The following is a 15981-nucleotide window of genomic DNA, read 5'->3' as shown; positions in this document are numbered from 1 at the left end:
AGAGGAGGTCACATGGTTTCAGGGGTAAGGGGTAAAGTATAGCAGAAGAAGAGGGCTAAGAAGGACACCAGGGCTCCCCAGCCTTAGAGGTTAGGAGGAGGAGGAGCCAGCAAGAGACTGGGCAGAACAGTGAGGTAGGAGGAGAAAGACGTGGGTTGCCCTCTCCCAGAAGCCTCCAGAGGCAGGTATTTCAAGACGAGGAGAGTGATCAGCTGTGTCACATGCGGCTGCGAGGTTGAGTAAGATGAGGAAAGAGAATTGGCCGTTGACTTTGGCAAGTGTTTGGTCCCTGGCAATCTTGATAAGAGCTCTTTCGTTGGAGGGTTTAGGAAAATAACTTGTCAAGAGAGCTATCGATATATTTCCAATAGACCTATCTCCAAGAAGTCCTCTAGAGGGCAGTGTTACTCTCGGAACTGCCAAGCTTAACCCTTGGCAGTGCCTCTCGGGAGGACCCCTTCTCCGTGCTTGTACAAACCTGGATACACACAGGATGGGATCATACCATACATGTTACCTTGCACCTTGCTATTTCCACTTAGTGGTCAATACACATACAGATAATTATTGTGTGACTCTGCCGTAGTATATATGGACAATCCTATATTCACTCATGATTGCCAGGTTCATAGGTTTTTTGTGTCTTTTCTTTCCCTTTTCCTTTCTTCTCTCTCTCTCCCTTTCCTTCCTTCCTTCCTTCCTTCCTCTCCTCTCTTTATTTATGTCTCTCCTTCCCTCCCTCCCTTCCTTCCTCCCTCCTTTCCTTCACATCTTTATTGAGATATAATTGACAGACAATAAACTGCACGTTTTGACATATACATACACCTGTGAAACCATCACCACAATCATGATAGTGACTGTTTCCATCCCCCCAAGAAGTTTCCTTATGTCTCTTTGTAGTCAATCCCTACCCCACCCCCAGCCCTTGACACCAACTAATCTGTTTTCAGTTCCTATAGCTTTGTGTTTTTGAGGAAGTCACATAAACAGAATCATACAAAACGTAGCCTTTTGAATTTGACTTCTTCTACTCAGCTCAGTACGTTTGTGATGTGTCCTTTTTTTTTTTTTTTTTTGGCCACACTGCTTGTGGGATCTTAGTTCCCCATCAGGGATTGAGCCCATGTCCTCAGAAAGCGTGGAGTCCTAACCACTGGACCGCCAAGGAATTCCCTATGTCCATGTTGTGTTTATCAGTAGTTGTTCCTTTTTATCATTGAGTTGTATTCCGTTGTATGGATGGATACAGTTTGTTTATCCTTTCACCTACTGATGGACATTTGGGTTGTTTCCATTTTGGGACAATTATGAATAAAGCTACTATGTACTGTCTCATTCAGATCTTTCTGTGGATGTTCGTTTTCTACTGTATTTTTTTAAATTTAATTTTTATTTTATTTTGGAGGGTAGTTGATTGACTCTACTGTATTTTATTTCTACACTAAAACATGTGGTTCCTCTGGAATTCATTTTTGTATACGGTCTGAAGTAGGGTTCAGGTTGTGTTTTGTTCTGGGCTAACCGCCAAGGCAGATAACATCTCTCCTGGGAAGCTGTAATGCCACCTTAACCTACATCACGTTCTCATGTGTTCTTGAATTTGTTTCTGGATTCCCTCTGGATGTTTTCCCGGAGCCAGGGTCATGCTGTTTTGATGACAGTGCGTTTTGCTGTTTGGCAAGGCAGCTTTCTCACCTTGCTATTCATGAGTCTTGGCCTTGGAGGCTGTTGAGGGGGTGGATGTGGCCTGACTTTCCAGTGACAACCTCCTGGCTGAGTGACGGTGCCGGTGTCAGGCCCAGCACCTGGTGTGAGGAGGGGAGTGGGGAGATGATAATATCCATGACGGTTGAATCAGATGCAGTTGCTCGGGAAAAGCGGGAAGAGATGAGACTCTGTGACTGGTCTTCAGGAATTCTGCCATCTTATTTCCTGTAATTTACAAGGCATCTTTTTTTAAAAAACATCTTTATTGGAGTGTAATTGCTTTACAGTGTTGTGTTAGTTTCTGCGGTATAACAAAGTGAATCAGCTATATGCATACATATATCCGAATATCCCCTCCCTCTTGTGACTCCCTCCCACCCTCCCTATCCCACCCCTCTAGGTGGTCACAAAGCACTGAGCTGATCTCCCTGTGCTATGCGGCTGCTTCCCACTAGCTATCTGTTTTACACTTGATAGTGTATATATGTCAATGCTACTCTCTCACTTCGTCCCAGCTTACCCTTCCCCCTCCCCATGTCCTCAAGTCCATTCCCTACGTTCTCTTTCTGACTTACTTCACTCTGTATGACAGACTCTAGGTCCATCCACCTCATTACAATTAACTCAATTTCATTTCTTTTTATGGATGAGTAATATTCCATTGTATATATGTGCCACATCTTCTTTATCCATTCACCTGTCGATGGACACTTAGGTTGCTTCCTACAAGGCATCTTTCTACCCATAGCTGTGTGCTGGCTGACATTGTCCCCTGAGCTGGAAGGAAGCCCTCTAGGAGGGCATGTGTCTACCCTGCCTTATTCCTTTGGGTGCTCCTTGAGTTGGCACAGGACTTGGTCCTTGGTGCTTGGTAGACGTGCTTGGCCATTGTGTGGGGGGGCAATCCCCCTCCCTGCCACTAGTTCCCTGTGTCAGCTTGGATGTGTCACTTCTCCTTTCCACCCTCTGGGCCCTGTGAACTGGGATGTTGGGCTAATTCCACACTCTGGGCCCTGCAAACAGGGACACTGGGCTGACTTCTGATTCAGACCCCTGCCTGCCTGGAGCCTCTGAGTCAGTGGGAAGAGGCAGGGTGGCCGTGAGCTGCCTTGACTGTCGTGGTTAAGATTGAGGGTCTGACGCTTCCTGGATATGACCTTGGGCACCTGACTTAATCTGTCGAGTTTCTGTCCTCTGAGAAGCCAGGATGACACTGGCCCTTTCCTCCGGGGCCAGGATTAGAAGGGATGGCGGGTGTTTTTGGTATAGAGCTTGGTGGGTGGTAATGTCAGCTGGAAGGAACTCAGGGCTGGCATTCTGGTAAGACAGCTTTGCTTAACTTTAATAGTAACACATGTTACCTTGTAACAAATTCAGCAGTGTTGACTGCTACAAAGTAGCAAACAGAAGGTGCCACTTCCATCAAGTCCCTTTCCCCAGAGAGGTGAGGCGAGGGATGCTCGTGACACACCTTCAGGCTTTGCAGGTATTCTTTTTTTTTTTAAAGATTTATTTATTGATTGATTGATTGCTATGTTGGGTCTTCGTTTCTGTGCTAGGGCTTTCTCTAGTTGCGGCAAGCGGGGGCCACTCTTCATTGCGGTGCGCGGGCCTCTCACTATCGTGGCCTCTCTTGTTGCGGAGCACAGGCTCCAGACGCGCAGGCTCAGTAGTTGTGGCTCACGGGCCCAGCTGCTCCGCGGCATGTGGGATCCTCCCAGACCAGGGCGCGAACCCGTGTCCCCTGCATTAGCAGGCAGACTCTCAACCACTGCGCCACCAGGGAAGCCCTGCAGGTATTCTTTTATTGACTATTTGGCAGTGACCAAAGGATGCTTGATTCAGGAGACAGCTGCACCCCCATTGCCCAGAACTCAGTAACCTCACTTATTTTACCCAGGATGCTATTTCATTCTATTTAGGTGGGCAGGCAGCTGGACCCAAACAATTGGGTCCCTGGCCCCGTAGCAGCTGAAGTGGCCGTTGAGGGCAGGCCAAGAGAGCAGTTCCTGTGACTGGCTGGCTCAGGCTGTTTGTGGTGGGTGTTAGTCAACTCAAGCCCCGAGGGGAACTGGGTTTCTCTGCAGCTTTCAGTTCAGGGTGAGCATGCTGCTTTCAGCGTTCCTCGGCAGCAACAGGCCCTGAAATAATTCTGCTTCTGGAAGTTTTCCTCCGTACGTACTTGCACAGATGTGCAAAAGCATGGGTCCAGGCATGTCCGCTGCAACTATGTTGGTAAGAGGGAATGATTGGAAAAGATTTCCGCAGGCCCCAGCAAGGAGCTGGTGACATAAGGCAGAAACTCCATGGCTGTCAAAAAGCAGGGCAATCCTGCTCTTGGGAATGTATCTGGTTTATCCTACAAGCATATCTGCATATGTAGGAAATGAATGTGTGGGTCATTTATGGCAGCATTGCTTGGGGATAGCAAAATTATTGGAAGCAATCCAGGCGACCCTCAGTAGATGGCTGTTTAGATAGACAGTTGGGGACTGGCACACAGTGGGGCCTCTGTAGCTGCAGAAAGAAGCTCCCCCAGAGGGCTGATGGGCAGATCTCCAGGTACAACAGGCAGAAACAGCAAATTGCAGAAGAGAACCTTTGGGGGTGCAGGAAATGCTTGTATCTTGATTGTGGTGGTGGGTTTGTGGGTGTGTGCCTTTGTCAAAACTTACTGAACAGCAGACTTTCAAAATGTGTCCATTAGACCACAATGAAGTTGGTTTGAAAAATAAAACAAAACCAAAACCAAAACAGCAAGGTGCAGATCAGTGGGAAAGGGGAGGAAAAAACCGTTCAGGTTTGCTTTCATTTGCGCACAGAAATCCTGAAAGGAAGCCCAAGGCATTTACAAAAAGCTATTTCCTTTCCGGAAAGGTGGAGGGACAGATGGGAAGGGGGTGAGATATTTTACCTTTCTACAGTTTAGATTTTCGAACCATATGAATAGCACCGATGCCACAGTGAAATGTACAAAAATGAATGTTCTGATATGATCAGTTCACTTGTGGTTAAATAGAACCCCCCCCACCCCAGAAGAAAAAAAGAACCTCCCTGTCAGTCCAGTGGTTGAGACTCCGTGCTTCCACTGTGAGGGGCATGGGTTCGATCCCTGGGCACTAAGATCCCGCCAAAAAAAAAAAAAGGAAAAAAGAAAAAACACATGCAGAACTGCGTATACATTGTGATGCTTTGTGTGAAAAAAGGAGGATGCTTTTATTATGGAAGGAAAGAACATGATGATGTTTGTCCTTAGGGAGGTGAGCATGGGGGAGGAAGGCTTGCTTCACGATGGACCCTTCTTTCTGTTTGGTCTTTACTTAAAATCGCATCCATGTATGAGGCCAGTTGGTTATGGATGAGGCTTAGAGATGGAGATGCAGAACAGCAAGTGGGGGAGCCCCGACCCTTTCAAACCCAGGTGATGCATCTCGCCAGTGAGGTGAGGAAAGGGACGCTCGTGATACACGTTCAGCCTTTGCAACTATTTTTTTTATTGACTATTTGGCAGTGACAGAAGGATGTCTGATCCAGGGGAGGGCTTTCCCTCCCTGTCCCCCAATGCCTGGAACTCAGGCTGGGCGAGCCCGGCCAAGGGGCCTGGCGCTCTGGCCGGAACACGTGTCCATATTTCTTTCATGTATGTGGGCATCCTTGTCACAAAGGCCATGTGGCACCACAGTTTCTCATCTGTCCTTCTCCTTCCTGCTCTGCCGTAGCACCACCGGCCCTTGAGAAAGCCTGCCCATGGGCAGGGGGTCCCAGCGGGGCCCACTCACCCACCAGCAGGGAGGCGCCCCTAACTCAGGCCCCAGCGTGGAGCCCCCGTCGGTGCTGGTGCTCAGACCTGGCTTGCCTTGGCAACTTGGTCTTGAAGAGGGACTTGCCCGAGGCCTCGATGTAAGTGACGCTCATCTCTTTGGGGCTGATCTCAACGTAGGCGAAGCCACCCAGTGAGTTCTCGGCCCCGTAGTGGAAGCGCAGGTAGCCGTTGGGGACCTTGCGCAGGTGCTTCTTCGAGGGGTCCATGAAGTTCCCGGCCCCGCTCAGCACGAAGCCCACGCCATTCTCATCCTGAAGGTACTGTGGACAGAGGAAGCAGGGTCACTGGAGCCCCCAGCCCCTCAGTGAGGTTGACCACGGGCTTGGTGTCTACCTGTCTTGAGTCCAGGGTCAGGCCTGTGATGGACCACAGAGTCACCTTGAACAGGGGACATACTCCACCCCCTCTTGTCCTGGGCCTCAGTTTTCCCACCTGTGAGAGTGTATTGATCTGAGCAACCAATAGTCAACTGGGACCCGTGAGACGGCTTTTAGGGAACTTTGGGCTGTTTTCTGGTGAGCGAGCATAGAGTTTGAGAGAGAGTGACATTCAGGGGGCTCCCAAACAGGAGGAGGACCCCAATATGCCATGTGGCACAGTGGCTGGGCTGGGGACCCCTTACCAGGCTCTCGCCCCACCCTCAGTTCCCTCACCTGCAGGTTGTGATCGTGGCCACACAGGTAGGCGGTGACCTTGTGCGTGGTCAGCAGCGGCAGCAGTTGCTTGACCAGGCAGTGGGTGGGCCCGTGCTCGGCGATGGACCACACGGGGTAGTGGCCGGCCACCAGCACGTAGTCCTCCTTGGCCGCCGCCAGCTGCTTCTTGATCCAGGCCAGCTGCGTGCGGGCCATCGCCAGGTTGCGGGGCCTCTCGGGCTGCTGGCTGGCAAAGTCGTCTGAGTTGCCACACAGTGTCACTGTGTCCAGCATGAAGATGGCCACGGACACGTTGGACCGTGGGATCTTGAAGCGCAGGCGGTAGTAAGGGCTGAGGAAGTTCCTGTGGATGGGATGGAGGTGGTGGGCGCCCGTCTTGGGCAGAGAAGCCCCAGGCTCAGCTCTGGCTGATGGATCTCTTTGCCCACCTGAGCGAGGCTGGCGGAGGGATAGAAGGAGGGGCAGACTCACCAGCGCTTGGAGATCCTGGAGTAGGCTATCTGTGCCGAGACGTTCCCCAGATGGTCGTGGTTGCCAGCCAGCACGTACCAGGGCACGTTGCGGAGTGAGGAGGCAGAGAACACGTCCTCAAAGGTCTCCTGCAGCAGAGAAGGGAGCCCCGCCCCCCCCAGGTTCAAGCAGCCATCGGATGCTCCCACCAAGTCAGGCGCTATGTACAAGGGAGATAATGAGTGTGCTAGGTGTCTACAAGTGTCAGCTTCCCTCTGCCCTCTCCAGAGTCAAAAGGTCGAGTGGCTTCTCCACGCGTCCCCCCGCCTCCACACCTACTCCAGTGGCGCACACCTGGAACCTCTTGTCGTTGGCATCTTGCACGCCAGTGAAGTAGAAATTGTCCCCCAGGGACAGGATGAAGTCTGCGCCCAGGATCTGCACGGTCCTGGCAATCTCCTTGGCATTGGCCATTTCCCGGGCTGTGTAGAACGGGGCATTGGGGACCCCTCCCCAGTCACCCACGGCAACAAAGCGCAGGACAGGGGCGGGGGCGGTGCGGGTGTTGGTACTGATGCCGGCAGCCCAGGGGAGCACCAGGGGGAGCACCAGCGAGGCTTGCAGGACGAGCAGCACCGTCCACGTGTCCATCTGGGAGGGGAGAGACAAGCGTCCGGGGCATGGGCCGCATGCCCCCCCGACCCCGCCCCGAGATCCCCACTTGCCCTGTTCTGAGAAAGGAGGAGACGGCTCCCTGCAGGGGTGGCCTGGCTCCCTATTTCCCGGGACTTGAGCGCAAGAGCTGCTTGGGAGGGTCGGGGGGGCGAGCAGGGTCCAGCCAGTGGGGCGGGGAAGGGCAGGTATGCGGGGCCCAGCACTCACCCTGGGGGGAGGCACAAGCCAGTCGGCTGGGGGCTCAGAGAGGCAGGTGAGCTCCAGAGCAGAACTGGCCGGCACTGAGCCTTTATTCCCTGGGGGCGGAAATGGATCATTAGAGAGGATGATGCAGTTTCTCCGCCAACTGTTCCAGAAGCCCTCCCCTTGGGTCATGTGAGCCTTGGAGTTAGTTCCCCGGAGGCCCGACACTGGATTCGAGGCGGGGTGGGGGGGGGGGTGGTCTGGCCTATGAGTGCAGCCGCGCCTGCCCCACAGGCTCTGCGTCTGCCCACGGGAGCGCGTCTGTGTCGTGGGCCTCGTGTGTGCTGTGTGCGCAGCTCTATCTGTGCGCCCCAGCCAGGCACCTCCCGTGTGTGTGTGTCCGTGTCCTCCGCGGACGTGTTTGTCTGCCAGTGCCTGGGTGTGTCTGAGCTGTTTTCTGCGTGTAGCCAAGCGTGCCTGCCTCGGTCACATGTCTGCTGTGTGCCTGGGAGTCCCATGTCCCCGTGGCTGTGGACACTGAGCTGGCAAGGCCTGTGTGGCAAGCCTGTGACGCGCGCCTGCGTCCTCAAGTGGAACTGTGTGTGTGGGACGAGGACTTGTGTGTCCCTGTCTTGTGCCCGAGCCGAGTTGTGTGTCTATGTGTTGTGTCTCTCAGCTGAGTTGTAGGTCCGGTGTGTGAGGTGTGTTTGACAACATCTGCGCGCGAGTCCCAGGGTCACCCCCCCCTCCCCCAAACAGCAGGGGCTCCCTTTTCCAGGAAGTCCTGCCCACACCTTCCTCTCTGCCCCACCCCCCATTCCTGCAGGAGGAACCCAGGCAGGAGGCAGCTGGTGACAAGCCGTGTGACCACAGACTTTTGACCCTCACACCCTCAGACCCCGAGGGCAGGGGGGCAGGCTATGGGGCAGCGGGGCCCCTGCACTTGAGGCCGGTCTGACCTGCCCCTCCCCTCCCTGCCTCCCTCCTCCCGGCCCTGATTGCCCCCTGCACACTCACGCTGGTTCCCTATAGTCTCTTGCGAGAGTGGATGGGGGGCCCCTCATTCACGGCTTGAAGACACAGGCTGGCTGTTCGCTCCTCCCGCCCCCGCAGCCCCGACAAACAGGAAGTGGGTCACGAGGGCCGGCGGAGACCCCTCCTCCGGGTGGAGACCTCCCGCCGCCGGGCGGTCTCACCTGGCAAAGGCTGGGCCCAGGGGTCAAGGCCAGGCGCTGCCGCGCCTGCCGACCTGCAGGAGTGCGGGGTGATAGCCGTCGGGGCTGCCCCGGCTTTAAGGAGGCGGCAGCTAGCCAGCCCTGCCGGCGGGCAGGGGGCGGCCCAGGTGATCCCCGGCGGCAAACGCGGGCTTCTGGGCCTCCTGGCCAGGCCGGCGCGCCCTGGGATGCTGCTGGGCCACTGCGCGCGCCACCACGCCTGCGGGGCGCACTTCTGTAACAGGAGGTAACGCTCCCTGGAGGGCGGCCCAGACCTGCCGACTGGGCTGCAGCTCGGCCGGGCAAGGTGGCTCGGGGACCCGATTTCCTCCCCCTGTCCCCACGCAGGCAGAGTCTCCACCTGCCTGCGCACTTGGGGCGCCCACGGCCCCCACCATCGCAGCGCTGGCTGGGGCCTCAGCCTCGGGCTGCGCCACCCTCTAGTGAGGAAGTGTGTCATCTTCAACCTCAGTTTCCTGGTCTTTAGGTGTGAGGCCGAAGAGTCCAAGCTTACTTAGAATTGCAAATAATTTAAGTTGAAACACCCCTCCAGGAGCTGGGGCTGCAACCCTTCCCGCTTCCTTTTGAAGGTGGGCGGGAGGCAAAAGAGTTAGTCTCATCTGAAGAGTAAAGTATGGGAAAGCAAAAGATGAGAACTTTCTGGTGGAGACACCTGGCAGACACCGCCCTAACAGATGATCCAGGTGAACAGCATAGTGATGTCTTATTGATATCACGTGGCCCTGACATAATGTCATGAGAAGGGCCCCTCACCTCCTGGGTTTCTCCCCAGTCACCTGTAACCACAGGCTTATGATGAGAAAAATACCAGATACACCCAAATCCAGGGATATTCTACAGAATACCTGCCTAGAACTCTGCAAAAATGGCCCAGTCATGAAAAAGCAACTTTTGAGGGGCTGTCACAGACTGGAGAAAAGGGGCACTTGTGGAAAAACTGGTGACATCCAAACAAAGCCTGGAGTTCTGTGAATAGTAACACAACTAAGAAACAGAATCGCGTATAGGTAGGTTCCAGGTATATCATGGTTCCAGATGATGCTGGCCATAGAGGCAACAGTGAGGTGTATGTTGGAACACTTAGCATTTTTTTTTTTTTTTGCAATTTTCCTGTAAATCTAAATTACTCCAAAATAAAACAGTTTACTTTGAAAATAGGCATGATCCAAGAAACTTAAACATGGATTCGACATGCACTGAGCACCTGCTGTATGCCCAGTACTGGCAGACCCAGCAGGGAACAAGACAGTTAGGAAACACCTGCTCTGCTGGGGCCCCACGTGCTGGCGAAATTTGTATTCTAGCTGTTAATTACTTTCCATTCTTTGGGGGTGGGGTGGGGCATTCTCTTTCCATTTTATACTTTATGTATTATTTGGATTTTTGCTTGAAAATCACTGTTATTTTGCCAGCAGAATAAATGCACACTTCCTCCTAACATATCTGTGGTCTGAATGTAAACATGGGAAACAAATGCCTCATCACAGATCCAGGGCAGTGATTGTTTTCTGGGGAGACAGGAAGAGGAATGGAATTGGGGCTCAGGGACAAGGGAGTGTCAGAAAGGGAGCTTCAACTTTATCCCTACTGTTTCCTTTCACAGAAAAGGAAAAAAAAAAATTATCTGAAGCAATTAGGACCAAATGTTAACATTTGCTTCTTCATGTGGCAGGTCTGGGGGTGTTTGAGGGATTATCTTCTATGCTTTCTGTATTTTTTTGAAATCACACAAAATTATAATATTTATTATCATATCGTATTACCTGGTCTTTAAAGAAACGTTGGAAAATACTGAAAAGCACAAGGAAAATGATTACACTCGTCTGCCTAGAGAGTGACTATTCAGTAATTTTTTTTCCATTAATTTTTCTATGCCTACATGTGTCTTCTGAAGAATGGGATGCTATTGACACCATTTTTTTTTTTTTTTCTGGCCATGCCGTGTATCACGCAGGGATCTTAGTTCCCCGACCAGGGATCAAACCCATAGCCCACTGCAGTGGAAGCGTGGAGTCTTAACCACTAGACCACCAGGGAATTCCCTACTGATACCATTTTTTAAGTTTGTCAAATGTTAACATTTTCTATATCTTTTAAATTAAAAAGTACAAAAGCACATGCACGTGAAAAGAAATCAGACTTCTTGCGGAGTGGGTAATGAAACTTGTGACTCCTTGGCTATATCTCTCTGGTCACCTCTGGGGTTCTGAGTAAACTCTTTTCCCTCCATTCACCCAGGGGAGCCTGCTTCTGCTGATTTTCTGTGGAGGTGGATCTGGATTTGGCTCTGAGCCTCCCTCCCCCTCCACTCCTGCCTTGCTTCCCAACACCAACGTCAATCCCATGGCTGAGTTCCTCCCTGCCCTCCCCTCCCCTCTCTGCCCCAGCTCTCACCACTCCTCTGGCCTTCTCACCCTTCCTGGAATAGGAGCCCTCGCTCTGACTTCAGGGCCTTGGCACTTGCTGTTCCATTTTCCTAGAAGGCTCTTCCTTCTCCAGCTACCCCCGTGGCTCCCTCCCACTGTATTTCAGTTCCTTTAACTTATCTAAAAAGCATCCCTCCCACCCCCATCCTGACTCCCTCTTAACTTGCTGTAGTTTTCTCAGTAGCCCTTATCACTGCCTGATGAACCAAACTGCTTATCTTGTTTTCAGTCTGTCTCCCCACCCGAATGAGGTCTGAGGCGACAAGAAGTGTCTGCAGTCGGTGGTGTTTGCTGCTGTTTCTCTGGCATTTAGAATCTGGGGCCCACAAAGGCAGCTGCTCAGGAATTATCTGGGGAAGGATGGAATGAAGGGGCTCGCTTGCACGATACGCTCTTCCCTCCAGTCTGAAGTGCAGCTTCCCCCCACCCTCCCGGCTTCATCCCTTGAGTGGATACCACTAACTCCTTTACAGCTTGCTTCAGATCTAAACGTTGTTGTTTTGTTGTTGTTGTTTTCTTTGTTTGTTTTTTGGCCAAGCTGCGTGGCATGTGGGATCTTAGTGCCCCCACCAGGGATTGAACCTGTGCCCCCTGCATTGGAAGCAGAGAGTCTTAACCACTGGACCACCAGGGAAGTCCCAAATGTTGTTGTTGTTTTTGATAATCTGTCCAGGACTCTTGGAGATATGTCAATGTCTGCATCTCCTTTGTGTTGGGGCCACTGCGCACAAGTCACACTAAGGACAGTGTATTCTGACCTCAGGGCCTTTGCACTTGCTGTGCCCTCCACTGGCCCACTCTCCTCCACCTTCTTATCCTTGAGCACTTGGCTTCAATGCCTCTTCCTCAGACTATCCTGACACCCTGACTCAGTTAGCACACACACCCAACACCTACTCCCCTGTCTCTACTGTTGTCAAGTCCCCGCCCTCCCCCCCAAGGAAATCCCACGAAAACAGGTCTGGGTGGACAACAAATGTCCACTCGATGGGGTCAGGAGGGGGGCAGGCGGTTAGCATTACTTCTGACAAGCACGGTCAGTGAAGGGAGGTGTGCAGCAGATTGGTACATGCCGTGAGGAGAGCCTGAGGTGGGAGGCATCAGGAGGTGGGGATCAGGAGCTAATGGCCTGGAGCTACGGAGTGTGGACTCGATCTGGAGGTTGACAGGTTTGGAGGATAGGGTCCAAGCTGTGTTTTTACAAGATCAGTCTGGAAAAAAGCAAGTCACAGACAGATCTATATTGTCTGTCTCTCTATATCTATTATTATTATTATTATTTTGGCTGCACGGCATGTGGGAATCTTAGTTTCCAGACCAGGGATCGACCCCACGCCACCTGCAGTGGAAGTGCAGAGTCTTAACCATTGGACCGCCAGGGAAGTCTCATTTCTATATCTATTTATATCTATCTGTATATCCATTTAACTACATCTATCCATCTATTTATCTGTATCTCTATCTATCCATTTATTTTTATCTATCTACCTATCTGTATATCTATCCATTTATCTCTATGTATCCATCTATCTGTATCTCTATCCATCCATTAATTTTTATCTATCATCAATCTATCTATCACACTATATCTTGATACAAAACTACAAGTGCTTTTGGTTGCTACTCACCAAGAAGAAATAATTCTGGCACCCACAGGAACAAACTTAAGAATGGTATCTTCCGGGGATGGTTGCCCTGGGAAATTATTAACTTCTACTTTACTGAATTCATCTTTAAAAATTAAAAGCTAGTAAAGAGTTTGTAATCAGGAAAACAGTATTTACCTAAATAACCATTCTGATGAAGGCATGGATGATTGTTGATGGAGGGTTAGCCTACATTGAGGGGGACACCGCCCCCCCCCCCCGGTGGCTGGTATGGTCGGGTCAGCCCTCCAGGATGGCTGTTTAAAGGTGGTTGAGCCAGGGGGCTTTGCAGCCATCTGCCTGAGTTCAAATTCCAGCTCCTCTGTTGTTATTTGGCTGTGTGACTGTGGGCTAGGGGCTTTACCTCTCTGTGCTTTATTTCTTCATCTTTAACACGGGTGATGTTACAGTTATTCAGTACAGAGTGTCATGTGCACCAAAAGTCCTGCCACAGATGGAACATGCAGAAGAGGACCTTGTTCATAGCCAGCACCCCCTATAAGCTAGCTGCCACTGCTTGTTATTATTACATCACTATTATGTGTATTATTATTATAGACTAGGGCAGTGGCAATTTGGATAAACTGAACATGTTTAAGAGGCAGAAATAAGAAGTTGGGGGACCAACTCATCCCAGTTTGCCAGGGACTTTCCTGATTTTAGCATAGGAAGTCCCACATCCCAGGAACCCTCTCAGTCTTGGGTAAACCAGAAGGATAGTTGGTCACCCTAAGATAAATCTTGGGACCCAGTGGTTAGAGGGAGGAATCTCTGGCAACTTCCAGCTTTCAGGTCTGGAGAATGAGAACCTAGACCCAAGGAAGAAACTCAGGGAGATGAACCATTTTTGGGGAAGTGGACAAACCTTAGCGTGGGTACATTGAATTTGAGGGGCCTCTTGCTTGTCTGGGTGGGAGAAGATGGGTTTCCCTGTGGGGATCACGGGACAGAGGTCCCAGTATCTTATTCTGAAATATTTCGAACACACGGCGAAGTTGAAAGAATTGTCCAGCGAACACCCACACACTTGCTCTTAGATACTGCAATTAAGATTTGCATATATTTGCTTTAATATCTGTCCATCCGTTCACTCATCCATCTTACTCTTTACCTATTTTAATATGTTGTGGACATCTGCACACTTCCCTGCCAAGGCTTCAGTGCTCATACCATTAACTAGAATTCGATATTTGTTTACAGTTCTTTTCTCTGATGTGAAATTTACATACAATGATATGTACAAGCCTTAAGTGTACACTGGGCAAGTTCTGATAAACCTCAGCTACAGTCATGAAAGAAATAACTTACTCAACCCCCGTGAGATTCAAAACAAAAAATAGAAGTAAATGGAGGCAGCTCTGGTTCTGCTACTTGCAAAGCTCTGTGACCTGGAGTGAGTGTCTTAACCTTTTTGGGCTTCAGCTTCTCATCTCTAAAATGGGAAGAGTAAGGGTGCCTGTCTGAGATCTGATTGTGGTTGTCGTGGTTACTGAACACGTGAATTCGTGTAGAAATACTGAGGAGTGCCTGGCATGTAAGGAGTGCCTTGAGGGACTTCCCTGGTGGCCCAGTGGGTAAGACTCCCATGCTCCCAATGCAGGGAGCCCGGGTTTGATCCCTGGTCGGGGAACTAGATCCCGCAGGTGTGCCACAACTAAGAAGTCTGCATGCTGCAACTAAGAGTATACATGCTGCAACTAAAGATCCTGCATGCCTCAGCGAAGATCCTGTGTGCCGCAACTAAGACCCGACGCAGCCAAAATAAATGAATAAATAAATATTAAAAAGAAATTTAAAAAGTGCCTTGAAAACACTCACTTATAATATTACCCAGTTGGAACAGTGAAAAGAATTACTCTTGGTGGAAGAAGAAATAAAGAGGTAAGTATATTGCTGAAAAATTTCAAAGATGGCCAACAGAGGAACCTAAGCATGGGATCTACACTGGTGTGGAAGGCAGGTGGAAGGAAAGGGCGGCTGTGAGCTAAATCCTGATCCACTGCTGCAGAAAATCAGCAGATGAGAGCTCCCTTCACCTGTGGGTGATTAGAGGGAGAGGAGCATATTCAGTATTCAGAATCGTGGAGATGCCCAGAGAGAAAGCTAAGAATTCATGCCCTGCAAAAGGTCTCATTTGTTTTAATCATGTGCATGTGCTTTTGTATTTTTTTTAACGTGCTTTTGTATTTTAATTTAACTGTAATTTGAAAAACATAGACAAGATTCTGACACCTGCTCCAAATGGATGAACCTTGAAGACATTATTATACTCAGTGAAATAAGCCAGCCAGCAAAGGTCTGTATGATTCCACTTCTACAAGGTCCCTAGGGTGGTCAGATTCATAGGGACAGAAAGTTGGATGGTGGGTGCCTGGGGCTGGGGGAGGGGGAATGGGGTGGTGTTTAATGAAGACAGTTTCAGTTTTGCAAGATGAAAAGAGTTCTGGAGATGGATGGTGGTGATGGTTACACAACAATGTGAATGTATTTAATGCCACTGAACTGTACACCGAAAAATGGTGACGATGGTAAATTTTATGTTATTTGTATTTTACCAAAGTTGAAAAAAAAAAACAGAAAAGCACAGAAGATAATCCTAAAACACCCCTGTACCATCACATGAAAAAGCAAATGGTGTAATTGCTTCAGATATACATTTTCCTTTTTATGAAAGAAAAAAAAAACCCAGTAGAGATAAAGTTGAAGTCCTTTCCCGCTTGTAATTTCAATTCAAAAAATCCTAAATAAGTCTCCTTCCCATTCTGGTCCTCTGCTTTGGAGGGAACAAAAGTTACCAGATTTTTGTGTCTCCTTCCAAAGCTGGTTAATTGATTTCAGGATGGTAACTTGTTTTTTCTTTCTTAATTTATTTATTTTTAATTTTTGCCTGCGTTGGGTCTTTGTTGCTGCGCGCAGGCTTTCTCTAGTTGCCGCGAGCGGGGGCTACTCTTCATTGAGGTACGCGGGCTTCTCATTGCGGTGGCTTCTCTTTGTTGCGGAGCACTGTTTCTAGGCGTGCGGGCTCAGTAATGTGGCTCGCGGGCTCTAGAGCGCAGGCCCAGTAGTTGCGGCGTAGGGACTTAGTTGCTCCGCGGCATGTGGGATCTTCTGGGACCAGGTCTCGAACCCGTGTCCCCTGCATTAGCAGGCAGATTCTTAACCACTGCGCCACCAGGG

General features: G+C 50.4%; 1 protein-coding gene across 1 annotated transcript; it reads right to left on the bottom strand.

The window, feature by feature from the left end:
• Positions 1 to 5180: 5180 nt before the first annotated feature.
• Positions 5181 to 8621, bottom strand: ACP5 (acid phosphatase 5, tartrate resistant). Its single transcript, XM_059919816.1, has 6 exons — positions 8515 to 8621; positions 7522 to 7610; positions 6994 to 7290; positions 6661 to 6788; positions 6187 to 6532; positions 5181 to 5793 (listed from the first exon to the last, which is right to left on the bottom strand). The coding sequence occupies exons 3-6, from the start codon at positions 7288 to 7290 to the stop codon at positions 5515 to 5517; spliced, it is 1050 nt and encodes a 349-aa protein (XP_059775799.1). The 5' UTR covers positions 7522 to 7610; positions 8515 to 8621; the 3' UTR covers positions 5181 to 5514.
• Between the last annotated feature and the right edge of the window lie 7360 nt (positions 8622 to 15981).

The sequence above is a fragment of the Balaenoptera ricei genome, chromosome 3, assembly GCF_028023285.1.
Source record: "Balaenoptera ricei isolate mBalRic1 chromosome 3, mBalRic1.hap2, whole genome shotgun sequence".
Lineage (NCBI taxonomy): Eukaryota > Metazoa > Chordata > Mammalia > Artiodactyla > Balaenopteridae > Balaenoptera > Balaenoptera ricei.
This window is presented reverse-complemented; position numbering and strand designations above follow the sequence as displayed.

Coding starts and splice junctions, on each gene's coding strand:
- ACP5 (XM_059919816.1), bottom strand. CDS start 7,290: ATGGACACGTGGACGGTGCTGCTCGTCCTGCAAGCCTCGCTGGTGCTC. Junction 6,789..6,993: donor CCAACGACAAGAGGTTCCAG/GTGTGCGCCACT, acceptor TCTCTGCTGCAG/GAGACCTTTGAGGACGTGTT. Junction 5,794..6,186: donor GCCACGATCACAACCTGCAG/GTGAGGGAACTG, acceptor CTCTGTCCACAG/TACCTTCAGGATGAGAATGG.